Source organism: Vidua macroura, unplaced genomic scaffold (assembly GCF_024509145.1).
Source record: "Vidua macroura isolate BioBank_ID:100142 unplaced genomic scaffold, ASM2450914v1 whyUn_scaffold_189, whole genome shotgun sequence".
Classification (NCBI taxonomy): Eukaryota; Metazoa; Chordata; class Aves; order Passeriformes; family Viduidae; genus Vidua; species Vidua macroura.
The window spans coordinates 24,560-44,866 of NW_026530573.1; the positions used below are offsets into that span (position 1 = coordinate 24,560).

At 59.6% G+C, this 20,307-nt stretch overlaps 2 protein-coding genes across 2 annotated transcripts; one reads left to right on the plus strand and one right to left on the minus strand.

Moving 5' to 3' along the window:
* The first annotated feature begins 158 nt into the window (after positions 1-158).
* On the plus strand, positions 159-3,829 carry LOC128802806 (beta-1,3-galactosyltransferase 2-like). Its single transcript, XM_053969377.1, has 2 exons — positions 159-438; positions 2,008-3,829. Exon 2 carries the CDS (start codon positions 2,015-2,017, stop codon positions 3,005-3,007), a length of 993 nt encoding a protein of 330 aa, XP_053825352.1. The 5' UTR covers positions 159-438; positions 2,008-2,014; the 3' UTR covers positions 3,008-3,829.
* Positions 3,830-4,670: 841 nt separating this feature from the next.
* Positions 4,671-19,782, minus strand: ILF3 (interleukin enhancer binding factor 3). Its single transcript, XM_053969378.1, is given in 21 exon segments — positions 4,671-4,901; positions 5,019-5,147; positions 5,619-5,957; positions 8,305-8,358; positions 8,827-8,956; positions 8,958-8,984; positions 9,446-9,622; positions 9,886-10,023; positions 10,213-10,383; positions 10,618-10,817; positions 11,481-11,591; positions 11,684-11,795; positions 12,168-12,265; positions 12,537-12,648; positions 13,792-13,887; positions 14,471-14,562; positions 15,885-16,032; positions 16,624-16,804; positions 17,036-17,262; positions 17,350-17,445; positions 19,702-19,782. Coding segments are annotated over 20 exon segments (2,676 nt in total). The 5' UTR covers positions 17,353-17,445; positions 19,702-19,782; the 3' UTR covers positions 4,671-4,770.
* Positions 19,783-20,307: the final 525 nt, after the last annotated feature.

A 20,307-nucleotide genomic window follows, 5' to 3' on the forward strand; every position in this document is an offset into this window, starting at 1 on the left:
CACCTGGGGGGGGTCCCTGTCACCTCTGGGTCCACGGTGTCACCTGGGGGGTCCCTGCCACCTGTTTGTGGCAGCCATGGCGCCGGCGTGGTGGCACCTGCGTGTCCTTGGTGACACCTGTGTGTCCTCGGTGACACCTGTGTGTCCATGGTGACACCTGTGTGTCCTTAGTGACACGTGTTCAGTGACCCCTGCGTGTCCTTGGTGACACCTGTTCGGTGGCCCCTGTGTGGCCGCAGGAGGAAGTTTGAGGAGGGCTGGGTGTGGCCCCGGGGGGGCGTGGCCCCAGCCGGGTGTGGCACCTGCGTCACCTGTGCCCTCTTATTTCTGCCCCTGCCGGGCACCGCGGCCACAGAGCCACGGCGGGCGGGATACTGGGAGCACTGGGAAGGGCTGGGAGCTGCACCTGGAGTTAACTGGGAGCCACTGGGAGCCACTGTGAGTGACTGGACACAACTGGGAGTTACTGGGAGCACTGGGAAGGGCTGGGAGCTGCACCTGGAGTTAACTGGAAGTCACTGGGAGTGACTGGGACACACTGGGAGCCACTGAGGAGGGCTGGGAGTAGTGCCTGAAATTAACTGGGAGCCACTGGGAGTGACTGGGACACACTGGGAGTTACTGGGAGCACTGGGAAGGGCTGGGAGCTGCACCTGGAGTTAACTGGGAGCCACTGGGAGTGACTGGGACACACTGGGAGCCACTGAGGAGGGCTGGGAGTAGTGGCTGAAATTAACTGGGAGCCACCAAGAGCAACTGGGACGCACTGGGAGTTACTGGGAGACACTGGGAAGGGCTGAGAGCCGCCAGGAATGGCTGCGACACACTGGGACTTGCTGGGGGACACTGGGACGGGCTGAGAGCAGCGACTGGAGTTAACTGGGAGCCACTGGGACACAGTGGGAAGAGCTGGGAGCAGCACCTGGGCTTGACTGGGAGCCACTGGGGGGACTGGGAAAGGCTGGGGGAACTGGGAAGGGCTGAACGCAGCACCTGGGCAAACTGGGGGGAACTGGGAAAGGCGGTGTGGCAAAGCCTGGGGCGAACTGGGAAAGCCCAGGGGCGAACTGGGATGAACTGGGCAGAGCTGGACTCAACCCCAGGACCCCCAGGGCTCCCCTGAGACCCCAAACTGGTCTGACTGGTGGAACTGGCGGGCCCCCGGCGGCGCCTCCTGCCCTTATCTCGTCCGGAGCCTTATCAGGACCCGGAATGGGGGGGGGGGAGAGAGGGAAACCAGGAATGGGGAGGGGGCACGGGGGGATCCGGGAATGGGGAGGGGGCACGGGGGGATCCGGGAATGGGGAGGGGGCACGGAGGGATCCGGGAATAGGGAGGGGCACCCAGGGACTTTGGGGAGGGGGCAGGGACGGAGGGGGGTGGGGTCTCCGTTCCCAGGGTGGGGCCCGGTGGATGCCGAGGGGGTGCAGGGGGGGTTTGGGCACCCAGGGAGCCTCAGGTGGGCGCCGAGCCAGGGGCTCTGGGTGGGATCGTGGTGGCCAGGGGGATTGGGGTGCTCAGGGAACGGGATCTGGGTGGGATTGGGGTGCTCAAGGAACGGGATCTGGGTGGGATTGGGGTGCTCAGGGAGTGGGATCGAGGTGGGATCCCGGTGCCAGTGGGATCTGGGTGATCAGGGAGCGGGATGTGGGTGGGATCCTGGTGCTGGGGGGATCGGGATGCTCAGGGAACGGGATCTGGGTGGGATCGTGGTGGCCGGGGGGATTGGGGTGCTCAGGGAGTGGGATCTGGGTGATCAGGGAACGGGATCTGGGTGGGATTGGGGTGCTCAGGGAACGGGATCTGGGTGGGATTGGGGTGCTCAGGGAGCGGGATCTGGGTGGGATCCCGGTGCCGGTGGGATTTGAGTGCCAGGATTTGGGCACGGCAGGATTGGGATGTGGCTGCCCAGCGGGATCGCGGTGCCAGCAGGGAATGGCGGTGCCAGCCCTCCCCGGTGCCCTCCCCGGTGCCGAGCCCACCGCGAGCCCCTCTCCCACCCCTCAGGTCAACCATGAAGCTCCCTCCGAGCTGCCGCCTGCTCCTGCTGCCGGTGGCCGCGGCGCTGACCCTGCTGGCCCTGCACGCCCGGCACTCGCTGCCCCCTCCCAGCACCACCGCCCCCCCCAGCCCGACCCCGCGCCCCGGCAACGCCACGGAGCCGCCGCGGCCGCCGCGGCACCCGCTGCAGCCGCCGTACCCCTACCCCTACCGCTTCCTGCTGAACCACCCCGACAAGTGCCGGGAGCGGGCGCCGTTCCTGGTGCTGCTGGTGGTGACGTCCCCGGCCGACCTGGCCGCGCGCGACGCCGTGCGCCGCACCTGGGGCGACGAGAGCGCCGTGCCGGGGCTGACGGTGCTGCGGCTCTTCCTGCTCGGCGTGCACCCCGTGTTCGGCGCCGAGCTGCGCCCCGTGCTGCAGGAGGAGGACGCGCTGCACGGGGACCTCCTGCAGCAGGACTTCCTGGACACCTACAACAACCTCACGCTCAAGACGCTGATGGGGCTGGAGTGGGTGAGCCGCTTCTGCCCCAACGCCAGCTACGTGATGAAGGCCGACCACGACGTCTTCCTCAACCTGGAGTACCTGGCGGGGCTGCTGCGGCCGCCCAGGACCGACTTCCTGACGGGCTACGTGTACCGCTGGACCGGGCCGCTGCGGAACCGCGCCTACAAGTGGTTCGTGCCGCGCGAGGTGTACCCCAACGACACCTACCCGCCCTACTGCGGCGGGCCGGCCTACGTGCTCTCGGGGGACCTGGCGCTGCGCGTCTTCGGCGTGGCGCAGACGCTGCCCGTCATCAACATGGAGGACGCCTTCGTGGGCATCTGCCTGCACGCGCTGGGCGTGGCCGTCACCGACCCGCCGCCCGGCGCCTTCACCATGTACCGGCTGGACTACGACAGGTGCCGCTTCTCCCGGCTCGTCATGGTGCACCACTACGGGCCCCGGGAGCTGCTCCGGGTGTGGCCGCACTTCCGCAACGCGTCCGTCAAGTGTCCCTAGGGCGGGGACGCGCCGGGCTCTGCCCGGCGTCCCCTTTCCGCTGGCTGTCACTGGGAGCCGCTGGTCGTAGCTGGGATCTCGCGGTGTCACTGGGATCCACTGGCTGTAACTGGGATCTTGCAGTGTCACTGGGATCCACTGACTGTAACTGGCATCCACTGGCTGTAACTGGGATCTCGCAGTGTCACTGGGATCCACTGACTGTAACTGGCATCCACTGGCTGTAACTGGGATCTCGCGGTGTTACTGGGATCCACTGACTGTAACTGGGATCCACTGGCTGTAACTGGGATCTCGCAGTGTTACCGGGATCCACTGGCTGTAACTGGGATCTCGCGGTGTTACCGGGATCCACTGACTGTAACTAGGATCTGCCGGTGTCACTGGGATCTGCCGGTGTCACTGGGATCCAGACTGTAACTGGGATCTCTCGGTGTCACTGGGATCCACTGGCTGTAACTGGGATCTCCCAGTGTCACTGGGAACCACTGGTGTTACTGGGATCCACTGGCTGTAGCTGAGATCCACTGACTGTAAATGGGATCCACTGGTGTCACTGGGGTCCACTGGTGTCACCGGGATCCACTGGCTGTAACTGGGATCTCCTGGTGCTGTCCCTGGAGCAGCCGCTGCACCTCGGGGTCCCCCCGAGGCCGTTCCTGTCCCTCTGAGCCGCCGGAGCAGCTGCTCCATCCATTCACCGAGTCGCCGTTTGGTTATCGAGGATCCATCAGGGCCGGGATCCGCCCGGATCTGGGATCTGCCGTGCCGCGTTAACTTATATCCAATGTTTTTAATAAAAGGCCTGGAGCCTCGTCTGTGCTGCTGCCGCCATCCCGACGGATCCGGGTGGGGAAGGGGCCCTGGTGCTGGAATGTGCCTCGCTCTGGGCACCATTCCCGGTGTTTGCCAGGCCGTGCCCCGCTCCAGGCGCCGTTCCCGGTGTTTCCCGGGATGTGCCGCATTCCAGGCACCGCTCCCGGTGTTTCCCGAGGTCTGGCTCCGGCACGGAACGATCCGGAACCACCGGCACGAGGTTCATCCAAAGGAGCCACAAGACGCCAGTTCAACCCCAGTTCGGCCCCAGAGCAGCCCCAGTTTGGCCCCAGTTCAGCTCAAGTTTGGACCCAGTTCAACTCCAGTTTGGCCCCACTTCAACCCCAGTTTGGCCCCAGTTCAGCCCCAGTACTCTGCACTTAAGGGGTTTAAGGGACAAATACTTGGAATTTAGGGGTTTTTTTATGAGAATCCTCCCAGTGTGGGGGTTTGGAGTTGGAGGTGCAGAACAACGCATTGGGAGCCCGAACCATCCCAAATTTTGGGTTTATTCACCTCCTCCACCCCCCGCCTCCCCCCCGTCCCCTTCCCCAAAAAAACTGAAACCACCAAAGCCAGAAAATACCGAAAAAAGCTCCTTTTTAACGCACTTCACAAAAGCAGAACAACGAGGGCCCGTCCCCCAGCTGGGGCCTGGGAAAAGGCTCCAGAAATGGATCGACTTCCCCGAAAAAAAAAAAAAAAAAAACAAAAAAAAAAAAACCAAAAAAACCAAACAAACAAAAAAAAAGAAAAAACCCAAAAATAATAATAATAATCCTATTTAGACCAAGTCGTCGTGGCAACTACGACCCATTAAATAGAGGCCCAGGGGCGGCGGGCACGAGGCGGCCGCCGGTGACGGGTCACACAGAGCAACGGGGTGGGGGGGGAAAAGGGGATAAAACCGGGAGGATCCCGGGGGCAGCGCGGCGGGACACGGGGGTTTATCTGTACTGGTAACTCATGCTGTGCTCGTTCCTGCCGTATCCGCCCTGGGACGCCTGGTAGGAGCTGGGGGGGCCGCTGTAGTTCTGGGAACCCGGGGAGTTGTAGTTGGACTGGGAGGAGTATCCGCCTGCGGAGAGCACCGGGAGGAAGAGGAGGAGGAGGAGGAGGAAGAGGGAGGAATTAGGGTCGCCGTGGAGCTGGAGCAGGGCCCCAAACCCGGCGGCGCGGGGGTGTCAATACTGACCTGCCTTACCTTGGTACGAGGAGCCCCCGCCCCCGGAGCCCCCGTAGCCCCCGTGGGAGCCCGAGTTGTAGGAGCCGCCCCCGGAGTAGTTGTTGCCGCCGCCGCCGCGGCCGCTGTTGCCGCTGTAACCTGGGAATGGGGAAAAAGTGGGGGTGAGGACGTGGGCAGGGACCCCCAGCACCCTCAGGGCGCTCGGTTCAACTAAGCCAAGCCCCCCCTCAAGAGCCCGGAATTCCAGGAGGATTTTTGGGTGAGGAGGGATGTTTGTCCCACCCTGCCAGGGGCATTCTGAGCCATGGGTTATCCCCTAGGGATGTGCCCAGGGCTGTCCCCTCTCCCATCACTCATCCCAGCTCCAGCCCCAAATCCCTCTTTTCGCCCAAACCTCCCCTTATTTGCAGGTCCAGCTCCTGGGAGGGGCGGGAAGAACCCCCTGGAGCTCCCTCATGCCTGCCCCGGCACTGAAGGGTCACCAGGGTCCCCTCCAGCTGCTCCAGAGACCACCCTGTAACAACTCTGACCCAAAAGCCCTTTGGGATCAAATCCAACCTCAACCCTCAACTCCAAACCTTTCCCAAACAGCTGCCCCTCTCCACTCACTGTATTTGCTCTCGTAGTTGTAGTCGGAGCTGCCGCCGGGCGAGTTGTAGGAGTTGGAGTAGGAGTAGCCGCCCTGGCCGTGGCCGTAGCCCTTCTGCTTGCCCTGCCCGGGGCCGTAGCCGCCGTACTGGCCCTGCCCGTAGGACTGCTGGCCCTGGTGGGTGGCGTAGCCGGAGCCGTACGAGGCCTTCTGGCCGCCGCCGTGCTGCTGCTTCTTGCCGCCGTGCTTGGGCGGCGCGGGGGCCGTGTAGCCGTCCCCGCCCTGGTAGTAGGAGCCGTAGCCCGAGGAGCCGCCGCCGCCCCCCGAGTTGGAGTGGCCGCCGTTGCTGTAGAACTGACCTGGACAGAAAGAGGAGGGTCAGCGTTCCCAGGGGGTTCAGCCCCTCCGGAGGGGGAGGAGGTCCCGCGAGGCCGAGCGTGGTCCGGAGCTGATGGAGACCCCTCGGCTCGCCGGGACCCCAGTGGGACCCCCTGTAAGTGCAGCAGAACCCGCCGTGTGGATCTGTCCCTGTGATTCCACTCCCATCCAGAACCCCCATCCGGATCCAGCCCTGTGATTCCAGCAGGATCCACCTGGATCCATCCCTGTGATTCCAGCAGGATCTCCCATCTGGATCCATCCCTGTGATTCCAGCAGGATCTCCCATCTGGATCCATCCCTGTGATTCCAGCAGGATCTCCCATCTGGATCCATCCCTGTGATTCCAGCAGGATCTCCCATCTGGATTGATCCATCCTTATGATTCCAGCAGGATCTCCCATCTGGATCCATCTCTGTGATTCCAGCAGGATCCACCTGGGTCCATCCCTGTGATTCCAGCAGGATCTCCCATCTGGATCCATCCTGGGCCTCCCTCAACCCTACAAAGTCCAAACACCATCCCAGAGTGAGAGATGCTCTGGAATGAGGGAGAATCCTGCTCCAGGACTGAGGAATCCACGTGACTGCTCCGTTTATCTTCTCAGGATTTGGGTAATTCCATCTGGGATCCGGAGTTCATCTGGGTTTGATTTCATCTGTTCAGGGTCCCACAGCCAAACTCTGAGTGGTTCTTTTCCTGCCCGATTCCTGCTATTCCATGGAAAACTGGGAGCATCCGAAACTGAACTTATTTTTGAGGGAAAAAAAGCCACCGGAATCTAAAATCCTGTGGGATCAGGAGGGATCTGCCAGCAACAAAACGGGGCAGAATTTGGTGAAAAAGGAGCCAAGGACTGAAATTCCATGTGCTTCACTTCTGCAGCTCCGTGGAACACCCAGACTGATCCCAGGTGAATCCCAGCTCCGTCCCCAAATCCTGTGGCTGTGCTGCCAACAGCTTCTGGAGGCTTTAAATTCCGGGATCCGTTAATTCTGGGCTCGTTTCGTGGATTCTCTTCCACGTCCTCTTTTCCATGTGAAGTTTTTATTCCTCTTCCACAGAAAATCCCGGATTCACTCTGCAGAAACGAGGCTCTGGAATAAATTTATCTCCAGGGTTGGGGTAAAACCTGTCTGTGCTGGACCAGAGTCCCCTTGGGCCATCCCAGTGGGAAAATCCTGGGGTTTGGATCCGGAAGGAGTGTGGGGATTCAGGCTGCAGAGCTGGAAGTGGATCTCTCCCACCTCGAGAGTCCCGGATTTTCCTCTTTATCCCAACATTCCAGGGGTAATTCCGAAGCTTCCATGCTTGACACAGGATTAGCTGCAATTTTCCCCAGCTCAGAGCTCAGGGACAGAAATACCCAGCACCATGTGGTGGCTTGGGAAGGGCAGTTTTTCCACCTGGGAGAGGGGCTGGGGTGGGAGGGATCTTAAGGACCATTTCTGGATCATCCAGGATGGGATCTGTCCCCTGGATAAAGAGTCGCGACCTCCAACGATGCTGTGAGTTTATTCCCCCAAAAAAATGAGGTAATTACTATTAGAAATATTTTAAGGATCCACTGAACCCCTTGGACTCGCTTAGTTTAAACCTGGAGCTTCCTTTTCCTTCTTTTTTGCTTAAATTATGGAATTAACTCAAGGGCCTCAAAGATGGGAACCACGGTGCCACCAAATCCAGCAAAGGCAACTTTCAAACCCAAACCACAAGGAATAAAGGACCAAAACGCTCGGAATTCGATGGATTCAGAGACTCAAGTCAATTCCAAAATTCCCCTCAATTCCTCATTTTGGGGATATTTCATTCTCCAGGTGACTCCAGCACTCTGAGGAAGCATTTTGCTCCAAGAGCCCATTTCCATGGCAACTGAGGACTCCATGGATTTCCCAAAGCATCCAAGACAAACCCCAGTGCCTGGATATTTACGGGATCAGGATGGGGAGCACAGGTACAATCCCCAGAGCCCAGTGTGTGACAAAGGATTTGCTCCAGCACACGGGCAAATCCCAGCATTCCAGCAAATCAGGGAATTTCACATCTTTAAAAGGCTGGGCTGGACCAGATCTATATGGAAAAGTCTTCCCAAGATCCAGAGGGGTCTGACCCAATCTCTGGGATTTATTAAAAGGCTTGGATTTTGTAAGAAAAACGCCTTGCTGTAAGCTAAGCCAAAATTGATTAAAACGCTTTGGTTTCCTTAAAAACCAAGGACTGGTTTCCATGAAAAAAAAGCTTCCCCTCCCTTAAGCCATTTTCCTGGGAATTTTCAGTCCCAAGCACGACAACACCCGATGGGATTTTGGGTGGCAAAAGGGACTTACTGTAGCCAGCAGTGGCGGAATTCCCTCCGTAGCCGTAGCTCCCGTACCCAGCCCCTGGGGAGGAAGGAAATGTTGGAATAAACAGAGATTCCAAGGGTGAAATGTCCCGAATTTTGGGGGTCATTCCCCCATGGAGGGCTCCAGGAAATCCAGCTGACATGGATACGACACCAGAGGGGGATTTGTTCCCTAACATGGATTTGTGGGGCTCTGGAACATCCAGGAGCCATGGACATGACACCAGAGGTGGATTTGTTCCCTCACAGGGATTTGGGGGGCTCTGGAACATCCAGGAGCCATGGACACAACACCAGAGGGGGATTTGTTCTCTCATAGGGATTTGGGGGGCTCGGGAACATCCAGGAGCCACAGTCACAATGCCAGAGTGGGGTGGGTGGAGTCATTCCCCTATGGAGTGTTCTGGAACCTCCAGGTGCCATGGACGCGATATCAGGGGGGAAGGTTGATGCCCAGGGGTGGTGGGGGGGTCTGAGCCCCCCCAGGTGTGCCGCTGGCCCTCACCTGTGTTCATGTAGCCGCCGTGGTTGCCGCCGAAGCCGCCCCGGCCTCTCCCGCGGCCCCGCATGTTGCCGCCCCGGCCGCGGCCCCGCATGTTGGGGGGTGGGGGGGCCTCGTTGTGCATGGGGCCCCCCCCCCATGCCGAAGCCCGGGTTGTGCTGCTGAGGGGGCAAGGAGAGGGGACAGAGGTGTCACTTGGAGCTGGGGGCGAGGGATTTCCCAGAAACCTCCCAAAACAGAGCCCCAGGAACAAGAGCCACTGAGGTGGACCCCAAATTCAGGCACCTCCAAATCCAGAGGGTTTTGCTGCAAAACCTTATGGGTTTTGTGCCTTCCAAGCTGTTTGCTCTGCTCCCATTCCCAGAAAAGGATCAAAACCCAGAGCCAAGGGCCGTTGAGTTACACCCCAGAGTTAGACCCCAGGTCTTTTCCCATTCCAGACCAGTTCCCAATGGTCTTTTCCAATTTCAGACCAGTTCCCATCACTCTTTTCCTGTTTTAGACCAGTCCTGATCCATATTTTCTGATCTTGGCCTGGTTCCCATCGGTCTTTTCCCACTCCAGACCAGTTCCCACCACTCTTTTCCCATTCCAGAGCTGTGGGATTGGGGATTTCACTCACTTTGACTGGGAATTTGGGGCCGCCCCTGGCTGGAACGGGGGCTCTTTTCTTCTTGTTCTGCTCAATGGCAACGGGAGCATCTGGGAACAGCTTCTCCAGCGCGGCCAGCGCCGCGTAGGCTTTGGCCACCTTCTTGTTTGAGCCAGCGCCTTGGAACTTCTGCCCGTCCACCTCCACCTTGGAAAGGGATGGAACCACAAATTGAAGTGGGAAAGGGCAAGAAAAGATGGGAGACCTACAGGGAATCCCACAGCTGGAAGTGTCACAGGCTGTCCCTGCCCATTAATGAGCTTTAAAAGGTTTCTCCCAAGCCAAACCTCTTGGATTTGATGATTTAAACTCCTGGGAAGGGGATGAGGTGGCTTTCCAAGCCCTTTTCCCACCCGAGGAGCTCTGGACTGGGGCTGCTGGGAAGGGCAGGAGGGCCCCTGTCCCCTCACCTCCATGACAAAGCGCTTGTCGTGGCTGCCGCCCGTCTCTGAGATCAGCTCGTACTTGAGCCCGCGCCGCTTCTCGTTCAGCTCCATCACCGGGTTCTTCCCGTGCTTTGTCAGGATTGGTCCCTGCTGCTTCACGTTCTGCGGGCGGAGAAAGGCTGGGTGAGCCCCAAAACGTCCCCAGCACACACGGAGTTGCTTCCCCAACTTTTTTGGGAAGGACACCCGAGGAGCCACTTCCGCCTCCTGCTGTAGCCAGGAGCGACCCAAAGCCAGCTCCAGCAGAGCTGCCGTGGTGCCACGTGTCCCATCCCCTGTCCCCCCACCCACCTCAGGGGTCTGATCCGAGGGGGGCGAGGCTGCCGTGGGCGTCGACACCGTTTCCACGACGGGCGGAGGAGCCACGACCACCGGCTTCGTCTCCGTCTCCTCCGCCGACTCGTCGCCCTTCCCGGAGTCCTTGCCTTCCACTCCGGTGGGCAATCCCATGTCCTGCAGCACCTGGAGGGCAGCAGGGAGGTCAGGAGCCAAGCTCCAGCACCACCCACTTGGGAAAACACTCCAGGAATCTGCTCCAGGCTCTTTATTGACTCTCTCCAGTGCTCAGCACTCCCGGGGCACAGTAACTCCCTCTGGGCACACTCGAGGCATACCGGTGCTGCTCCCACCCCATCCTGGATGTTCTGGTGGTTTTCCCATTCCCATTCCCATTCCCATTCCCACTCCCACTCCCACCTTCACAGCCACGTGAAGCTTCGCCGTTTTCTTGGAGGGCCCCGAGGCCTCGAAGGTGCTGCCGTCGATCTCCACGGACATGGTGAAGATGGGAGCGTGCACGGGGCCGGTCTGGGACACCAGTTTGTACTGGAGCCCTGGTTTGAGCTGGTTCAGCTTCATCAGCGCGTTCATGGCCTGTGGAGGCTCCAGCTTTTCCTCTGCACGGGGGGAAAAACCAACACCGAGAGTTTGTGGGTGTTTGGCGGCTCCTTTGAAGAAGCAAAACTGATTCCAGAGCAGTATTTTCCAGTTTGGGGCCAGTTCTAATTGGTATTTTTTCTTTTCAGGCCAGTCCTGATGGGTGTTTGCTAATTCCAGACCAGCTTCCATGGGTCTGTTCCCATTCCAGACCAGTTCCCACCAGTATTTTCCAATTGCAAATCACTTCTGACCAGTCTTTTCCCATTTCAGACCAGTCTCGACCAGTATTTTCTGATCTCAGACCAGTTCCAACTGGTCTTTTCTCTTTTAAGACCAGTTCCCACTGGTCTTTTCTCATCCCAGACCACTTCCCACTGAGCTTTCCCAATTCCAGACCAGTCCCCATTGATCTTTTCCAATTCCAGACCAGTTCTGACTGGTCTTTTCCTATTTCAGACCAGTTCCCATCAGTCTTTTCCAACTCCCAGACAAGTCCTGACCTTTTCCTCCTCGGTTTCAATTCTGCCCAGCACAAATCTCCCACTTTTAAGTTATTTTATCCATCCCCACACCCTGTACCCCCTATCTACAGCCCCCAGTCCTGCACCGAGCACCATCTGCACCCCCAGTTTCCACCCCATTTCCCCCCAGGCCGTACCTACCTCTCGTTAACTCAATACCTTTTTTCTGAATCTTCTTTTTCTTTTTGCTGGGGGATTTCTCCTCCCCGTCCTCCTCCATCGGCCGCTTCATGGGGGTCACGGCGTACGTGGTGCTGGGCGGGATCTGAACTGCAGGAACGAGCACAGGCACTCCCTAAATCCCCTGTTCTCCACCCAAATCCTCGGGACGGGATGCGGGGCCGTCCCCTCCCAGTACGTACCAGTATAATCGACCGGGTTCTCGTTCTTTGGTTTCTTGGGCATTTTGGAGGGCAGGGGATCCATGCCCAGGACCTTGTGGAGCTGGCCGAAGGCGGCGAGCCGCAGCGCGTGCTGGGGACAGGAGCGGGGGTCACCGAGAGCTGCCGGAGACCCCCCCCCTGCTCCCAGCCCCACACAGCCCCCCTGCACCGATCCATCCTCAGCGGGGCTCTCCGATTGATTTTGGGGACTTTCACCCAAAAAGGGGCGTCGGGACAATTCACTGCTCAACACCTGATTCTTTGCTCTGGGTGGCCAAACTATGGGGCCCACGCGGGTGGCCTGGTGGAGTGACCGTGGCACCAAGTGACCACAGCACCGTGTGGCCACGGTGCCGAGTGACCGCGGTGCCGAGTGACCGCGGGTCTAATCTATGCTGGCCGAGGGAGCCGGGAGCGGAGCGAGCCGGGGATTGGGAAGGGCCGGATGGAGGTCACACTATACCTGAGCACTCTGTGTGATATCTTCCCTTTGTTGTCTGTCTAGATGCCCAATAGCATCAGTGGCTTCTTTTTCACAAGGGTCATAAATACCAGAACCATCTGAAGGCAGGAAACAAGGAAGATATGCAGAGAATTATCCCGGGTCTCTACCCTAAGTTCCCTGGGGCAGCTCCGAAGGCGCGGATCGCCGGGATTTCTGTGGGAATGGCGCTCCCCAAATTCCGCTGGCGCCTCTCTCTACGGGGCTGAGGTGGCTCCAGAGCACGGCAGGGCCGGGAATCTCCGCGTGCCCGTGGGGGGGATCGAGGCGCTCCCGACCGCCGGCACCCCCCGCGCTCCTCCCGGCTCCGCTCACCTGGCCGGAGCTCACCTGGCATGACGATGCCCGAGGCCAGGCACTCCAGCACGCGGCGCAGCGCCTCGCCCGCGCCCATCGGCCGGTTCGCCGTCCCGATGGACTTCTCACACAGCAGCTCCAGAGGCTGCAAGGGAAGGAGGGAAGTGAGGGCAGGGAGAGGGGAGACGGAGCCCGGAGAGGTGCCTGGAAGAGGGATCCCGGAGAGGGACCCCTGGAAAGGGATCCCGGGAAATGGACCCCTGGAAAGGGATCCCAGGAAATGGACCCCTGGAAAGGGGGCCTGGGAGAGGGATCCCGGAGAGGGACCCTGGGAAGGGGATCTGGGAGAAGGGCCCCAAAAAAGAGATCCTGGCAAAGGGAACTCCAAAAGGGATCCTGGGAGAGGGACCCCAGGAACACTCCGGGAAATGGGATCCTTGGGAAGGGATCCAAGGAAGGACTCCAGGGAAGGGACCCATCTGGGAGCAGCTTCTGGTGCCCAAAGGAGGAGAGGAGCCAGGCTGTGGAAGTCGTGAATGGATAAAACAGTTTGATAACAACGTGATTTGGTAATTAATAAAACAAGCTGATGATGTGATTTGATAAGATAAAGTTGTTTGATAACTGATAAAACCATTTGTTAATCGATGAAGAAAACTGATGATGGTATTTGAGGACAGTATGGTTTGGTAACTGATAAAGTGATTTGATAAAACTATTTGATAGCAAGACTTGAAAATTAATAAAAATATTTTAAAATAACACAATTTGATACTTAATATTTGATGATAACGTGACTTGATAATTTATAAAACAATTCGATAATGATAATGACGTGGTTTGATAACTGATAAAACAATTTGATAGCAACAAGACTTGATAGCTGGTAACACTGACAACAATGTGATTTGGTAGCTGAGAAAATGCTTTGATAATAATGTGATTTAATGATCGATAAAACAAGTCGATAGTAAGATGAGTTGATAACTGATAAAGCAATTCAGTAACAACCTGAGCTGATCATGGACAAAGCAATCCAGTACCAAGGCGACTTGACCATTCATTACCAATTTGCTAACAATGTGAGTTCATAATTAGTATCAGCTGACGACTGATAAACCCACTTGCACCACAGACATTTCATTTGTGTCTCTCAGTGCAGGGAAGCCTCTCATCCAGAGAAATCCCCAACCTGGGAAAGGGGACGTGCCTGGAACCTTGGGAAAGAGCAGAGCTGGATTGGGAGAAACGCTGCCACCCCCCCCTGGAAGGGGAAAAGGGGAATTACCCATCCTCTGAGCGGGGCCCAGGTGGGAACGCGCGTGCAGAGGTCCCGCAGCACCCGGATCACGATGACGCACGACTTCAGCCCGTTGGCCCTGGCCTGGAAGCGGAACCAAACCAGACAGGGGTTCACCGAGCGCCCGCCCGCGCCGCCGACGCTCCCTCCAGGTGCTGCTTTGCCGAGGGTAAAGCCGGAGCCTGGGCCCGCGCCCGGAGCTCGGAGCCGCGCCGTGACAGCCGAGGCTTGGCCAAAGGTCTTAGCCAAGGTCCTAGCCAAGGGGTTGGCCAAGGCCTTAGCCAAGGAGTTGGCCAAGGTCTTAGCTAAGGGCTTAGCCAAGGGGTTGGCCAAGGGGTTGGCCAAGGTCTTAGCTAAGGTGTTGGCCAAGGGGTTGGCCAAGGCCTTAGCCAAGGAGTTGGCCAAGGTCTTAGCTAAGGTGTTGGCCAAGGGGTTGGCCAAGGTCTTAACCAAGGTCTTGGCCAAGGGGACGTTACTCCTCACACAAAGTGGCAGCTCCGCGGCTGCTCCGTACAAAGGCTCCTAAGTCACTCCAGCGCCCACAGTCCGGCACCTCCGAGCGGCCAGCGGCCACTTGAAACTCCAACTCCAAAAAAAACACTTCAGCCCCTTAAAAGAGTTTACCAATGCTTCTACTTAAAGATAAATATAAGAACAAAATGCAAACCTGGAACCACTTGGCGTGGCGCAGAGACGCCAAGGCAGCAAGGCATTTCTGCCTGTCCAGAACGTCCGGGGAGTCGGTGACTGAGAGCGTTTCTAGTCGTGGATGGAATAAGAAGACAAGGCACGGTTTGACCAAGGGGCTTCTGTCGGGCCGAGGGGGATGAGGCAGCATCCTAATGGGCAGCTGAGGCTCCCAAAAAATCCTGCCGGGATGCTGGGAGCGGGAGGGAAGGGGCTGCGGCGCTGCCGCCGCGCGGCCTCGCCTGGACGCTGGGGAAGCTCAAACTCCCAGGGAGGGATGGACTGGAATGTGCGCTGGGAGAAGGAGGAGGAGGAAGAGGAGGAGGAGACCGGGCGTCAGGCTCGGTGGAGGGCACAGAAATAAATCCTGGATGGATGGAGAGGCGGCGGCGAGGCCGGCGATGGGGAAATTTGAGGGGGGGTGAAACCCCGGCTCCGCACCTGGAGCGCAAGGGGTGGGGAGGAGGGAAGGGCGAGGCTCGGAGAGGATCCAGGGAACCCTCCGCCCGGAAGGATGGCTGCCCCGGCCCCGGCCCGCGACAGAGAACGTCCTGTTGGTCAAAGGTCCAGCGTCCCTAAAATCGACAAACTAGAAGGCTCGGAGACGAGGTCAGAGATCAACACCAGAGATCAACAATCAAGAGCACAAAGAGGTCCTGGTTTGTGCTGCAGCAAAACTGAGGAAGGGCCTGAAGTCGCCCAAAATTGCTCGAGATCAGGGTTTTAGATAAGGCTAGTGCGGAGCGGGGGAACCGCCGGCCCTACGGAGCCCATCGGAATTGGAGCGGACAACCAGCAGCTGCTGGAATTCTGATTCCAAAGGGAATTTGGAGAAGCTAACTTTATCCAAAACTCTGCATCGCTTTCCGGAATTCTGAACCTGAGGTGCTGCAAGAGCCACGGGAGGAGCCCCGAGCACCCGGTGTTCTGCTGCAACACACACCGGGGGAACATCCCGGAACATCCCGGTTCATGGACATGCAACTCCTCGGACAAGAAGCCTTCAAGAGGGGTTTTTTTGGGTTTCTTAAACAAATCTGGATTCTATTTTCATGTCACTGCACTGACATGGCCGGGGGACAAACCACGAGTAATACAACGAGATGATGAATTAGTGAACTAAAGGCCCAAGTGGAACCAAAAGAAAGGATAAAATAATAATACTTAAAAATAAAAAAAAAAAAAACCAAAATAGAGCAAAATCCCGCGTGAAAGGTGCTCCTCAGCTTCGGAAGCTCGGTCCGGGTAAACCACAACCGGGATCTCAGCGAGGTTGGCGCAATGAAGGAATTTGGTTAGGATTTGGCCAGGAAGAGCTGCCACGGCTCCGGCTGAAGCTGAAGAGCACTTTCCCGGTCGTTAGCCGCGGGACGCCGGGCGCCGGCCGGCCGTACCTCCGGCCAGCTGCTTCTCCAGCTCCTCCCTGACCACGGGCGACGTCAGGTGGATGGTCAGGGTCAGCGGGGGCTCCTTGGTGTTCTTGATGATGATGGCGGCGTCTCCCACAGACTGGATGATCTCGTACTTGTCCTCGGTGATCGCCTGCAACGTTGGGGTGGAGATGGGTTGGAGTAAGATGGGTTTTGAAGTCCCTTCCAACCCAAACCATTCCATGGTTCCGTAATCTCGGAGCCCTTCTGCTCTGGGAATGTTCTCCTGGAGCAGGGAAGGCTCTGGGGAGGCCTTGGAGCCCCTTCCAGTGCCTAAAGGGGCTGCAGGAGAGCTGGAGAGGGACTTGGGACAAGGCATGGAGGGACAGGACAAGAGAGAGTGGCTTTACCCTGGAAAAAGGGGGATTCAGATGGATTTGGGGAAGGAATTCCTGCCTGCAAGGGCAGGGAGGGGCCGGGATAGAATTCCCAGAGAAGCTGTGACTGCCCCTGGATCCCTGGAAGTGCCCAAGGCCAGGCTGGACAGGGTCTGGGGCAACTCAGCCTGTGGAAGGTGTCCCTGCCCATGAAGAAGATGAGCTCCAAGGTGCCTTCCAACCCAAACCATTCCACAATTAACGAGGACAAGTTCGTTTAGCAATCCCAAAGAATGCCACCACGCGCCTCTGGAAATGGCTTTTCCAAGCCGGAACACGGGGACCAGAACCATCCCAAAGGGAATTTCCCCGGCGGCTCCGCTCACCGCGAGCTGCACTCCCAGGTTATCGGCGACCTTCTCCAGGAGCTTGGCCGTGGGTTTGTCTTTGCACAGCAGGACCAGCTCCAGGTCCAGGTCCCCCTTCAGCAGGAGGCCTTTGGCCACGAGCCCCACGCGCATCACGCCCCGCAGGGTCCTCGTCAGCTGCTCCGTGGCTTTCTGATCCCTGGAAAAACACGGGACAGCGTCACGACGGCGGAACTCACGGCCCGGTGACGCCCCACCCAGCCTGAGGGATGGATCCGTGAGGATCAACGCGGAGCCCTTGCCTCATCCCTCCCTTGGCTAATTCCCCTCAGGTCCCCAGCCAGGGAAGACAACTTTTCCACCAGCACGGGCGGGTTTTTAGGGAGCTAAGCGAATTTTAGGGATCTAAAGCAGCAGCTTTGCTCCTCACCCTCCTTCCTTGTTCTCCTCCTCGGCTGCCGTCTCCATGGACTCCGTCTCTGGCTGCTCCCCGCTGACTTTTTCCTGCTCGTCAATCCAGTCGGAGACGGCTTTGAGCGCCCGCTCCGTGTGGGACACCATGTTCTGCACGGCCTCCAGCTCCTCCTGCGTGGGGTACACGGCCGAGTGCTTGGCCATCACGTGCCGGTCGTCGTTCACAAAGATCCGCATTGGGCGCTGCGAGGGCAGGAATATTTGGGAATATTTAGGCAGCGCCGTGACACGGACACTCACCCCACGCCCGCCAATCCACCCGTCCCTTACCATTTTTGTTTTCTGCTGCCTGCCTGAAGGTTTCAGAGGCGTTTATTTGGATTTTTCCGGCGAGCAGAGCGTCGCGGCACCGCGGCGTTCCGGGATCTGAAAGCGACAGAGAGCGGGTGAGCCGGGGCAGCCGGAGCAGCCAGAGCCTGGGGCACACGCTGGAGCAGCGGGAGCTGGAAGCAGGAACAGCAATCAGACAGATCCCAACTCGTTAGCCAAAGCCCAGCTTTCTGCTCCCGAGGATTTATATCCCCGAGACCTGCAGACTGACAGTGGAGGACCACAGAGCATCTAATCCTTACTCCCTTTTATTCCCAAGAGGTTCTCCCAGGAAACGGCACTTTTCCAAAGTCTCCAAAGCAGACACAACTCCCCTCTCCACACTGGAGCAGCTGCCCTGGGAAATCCAGGTGGGAACCCAGTGCTCAAAAGTCCCGGAATTCAACAGATTCAGCCCAAGTGACACCAAATTCCTGCCTTTTTGTGGGAACCGCCCCCAGCTGGGGCAGCGGAGCCTTTTGTTCCAATTCGTTTTTGTTCCAATTTGTTCCAAGCTCACCCAGAGCTGGGGCTCACATTTTTAGGATAAAAACCAGGAAAACTCATTCCTTCGAGCCGCTGTACGGACACACAATTCCATCCAAGGAAACCCCTCTGATTCCAATCCTGCCAGTTCATTCACAGGATGCCATAAATCTGGATTTAATTGTAATTAAGCCCCGACCGGCGCCGGCTGAGCAGGGAGAATCATTCCCAAGGAGCCACATGGCATCTCCCGGTGCCTTCTGCTCTGGGCTGGGCCCTGAAGGCCCCGTTATTTTCCTCAAAATTCCCTCAGTTTCCTTCAGGCTGGATAAGGAAAGGGTTGAAATCCCACCCAGTTGCTCCTACAGTCAGAATCACAACAGCCAGTGAGCCTCCCATTATCCCTCTTCTGGGATTTTTGGAGGGAGAAATCTGGGAGCTGATGCTGCAGCACCACCAGATCTGTGTCCCTTGAGGAGAAGAACCACAGATTCAGTTCAAGCAGGAGCCCAACCCCGACAAAAACAATCCCTGCCCTTAGAAACGGGACAAACTCTGGAATATCACCTGGTTTCGGCCTCCGTCCCTCCTCCACTCCCACCCCCAGCAGGAATTCACCAAACTTCCCGCGCTCCCATCGAGCCTCCCAAGGGAAGGAGTGACTCTCCCGAAGGCGTTTTTGGGAGGACGGAGGGAAAAACAACCGAAGGACGTAAAAGGCTGGAATTCCTGCCCTAAACGTGGGAAAGCGTGACACAGGCGAAGCCACGCTTGGGGCGCAAGGCCGCGTTTTAAGGAAGAATTGCTGGCTTTTATCTGAGTTTTGGCACCTGCCCGGGATGGATGAGGAGCCAGAACACCACGGCCCTCACGGGGAACAGTCCAGGAACCCCGGGAGCGCGGATCCCAGCGGGAATCCCGGAGGGATGGGGGCACAAAGCCGTCAGTCCCCGCGGTGGGAAGGGGGTGCTGGATCTCTCTGTTCCTCTAAACCCCTCCCGGAACGGAGCGGCCACGGGACAACGGGGCTGGAGCAGCGGGAACCGTGAGGGGAGCAGGGACAGGGGCCGCGAAAAGCTGAGGAGAGGAGAATCCTGGTCCTGAGCAGGGAGAAGGGCTAAAACCCCCCCAAACTGGGACGATCCCACTGCAATTCCCAGCCTGGGATGAGGTGGGATGGGGAGGGAAGAGGGGCTTTAAGCCCCTCCAAGGGGGATGATCCCACCTCCTCCATGATGCCCCCCCGAACATCCCACCCAGGGGCGGCTGAGGGGGTCGGGGAAAGGACCGGCGCCCCTCAGAGCCCCCCATCCCCGTCCCCACTCCAGTGCAGGGCCGCGGGGCGAAATCGAGGAGGGGGCGCGGGGCCCGGGGGTGAGGAGGGGGCGCGGGGGGTGAGGAGGGGGCGCGGGGGCCGCCGGGCGCTGCCGCCATTTGCAAGCGCGGCGCGAACAAAGCGGCGCCGGCCAGAAATGAGGGGAGCCCGGGGGAGCCCCGTGCGACACCCGCGTTCCCCGGGCGGCAGCTCGATCCCCCCCGGCCCTCGGGGCGCTGCTGAGGGGGGTCCGTGAGGGGGCCCGGCCGCCCCCCCCTCCCACCCTCCCCTCACTCACCGCCGCCATTTTGTCTGCACACAATGGGCAGGGCGGGAGGGAGGGGACACAGGGGGGGCCGGGTCACCACGTCCCGCCGCCCCCCCACCCGCCTCACCACCCCCCCACTACCACCACCGCCTCACACCGGCTCCTCCCGCCCCAGCACCGCCCCGGCCCGGTCCGGCCGGCTCGGCGCGGCTCCCCCTCAGCGCGCCGTGGGCACGGCTCTTACCGGGGCGCTGCCGGCGGTGCCTGGCGGGGGCGGCCCGGCCCGGCCCGGCCGGCGGGGCCCGGGAGGGGCCGGAGCGGGGCCGGAGCGGCCGCGGCGGGGCCGGAGCGGGGCCGGAGCGGGGGCCGGAGCGGCGGCGCCGGGACTGCGGCGGGGGCGGGGCCGCCGCCGGCGGGGGGCGCGCGCGCGCCGGGGGGGGCGGGGCCAAGGGGAGCGCGGCTGGCGCGGGCCAATTGGAGGGCGCGGAGGGACGGTGACGGACAGGCGGCAGAGCGAATCGGAGAGGGCGGAGGGAGGGTGATGGACACGGGGCGGGGAGGAGAGGGGGACGGGCCTGGGGGGCGGGGATGAGCGGCGTGGGGGCGGGCGCGGGCCAATGGGGTGGCCCGGCAGGAGGTGATGGACAAGGGGTAAGACCAATGGGAGAGGGAGGAGGGAGGGTGGTGCAGGAGGGGCGGGGCCGAGAGCGGTGGCGGGAACGGGCCGGGGGGGGCGCGGGCTGAGGGGACGCCGTGAGGGGAGCGGTGGCCTGAGATGATCTCCGTGAGGGGACACGACCGCGCGACCCCCCGAAGCACCTGAGCCCAGCCAGGGTTCCACGGGGAAGAT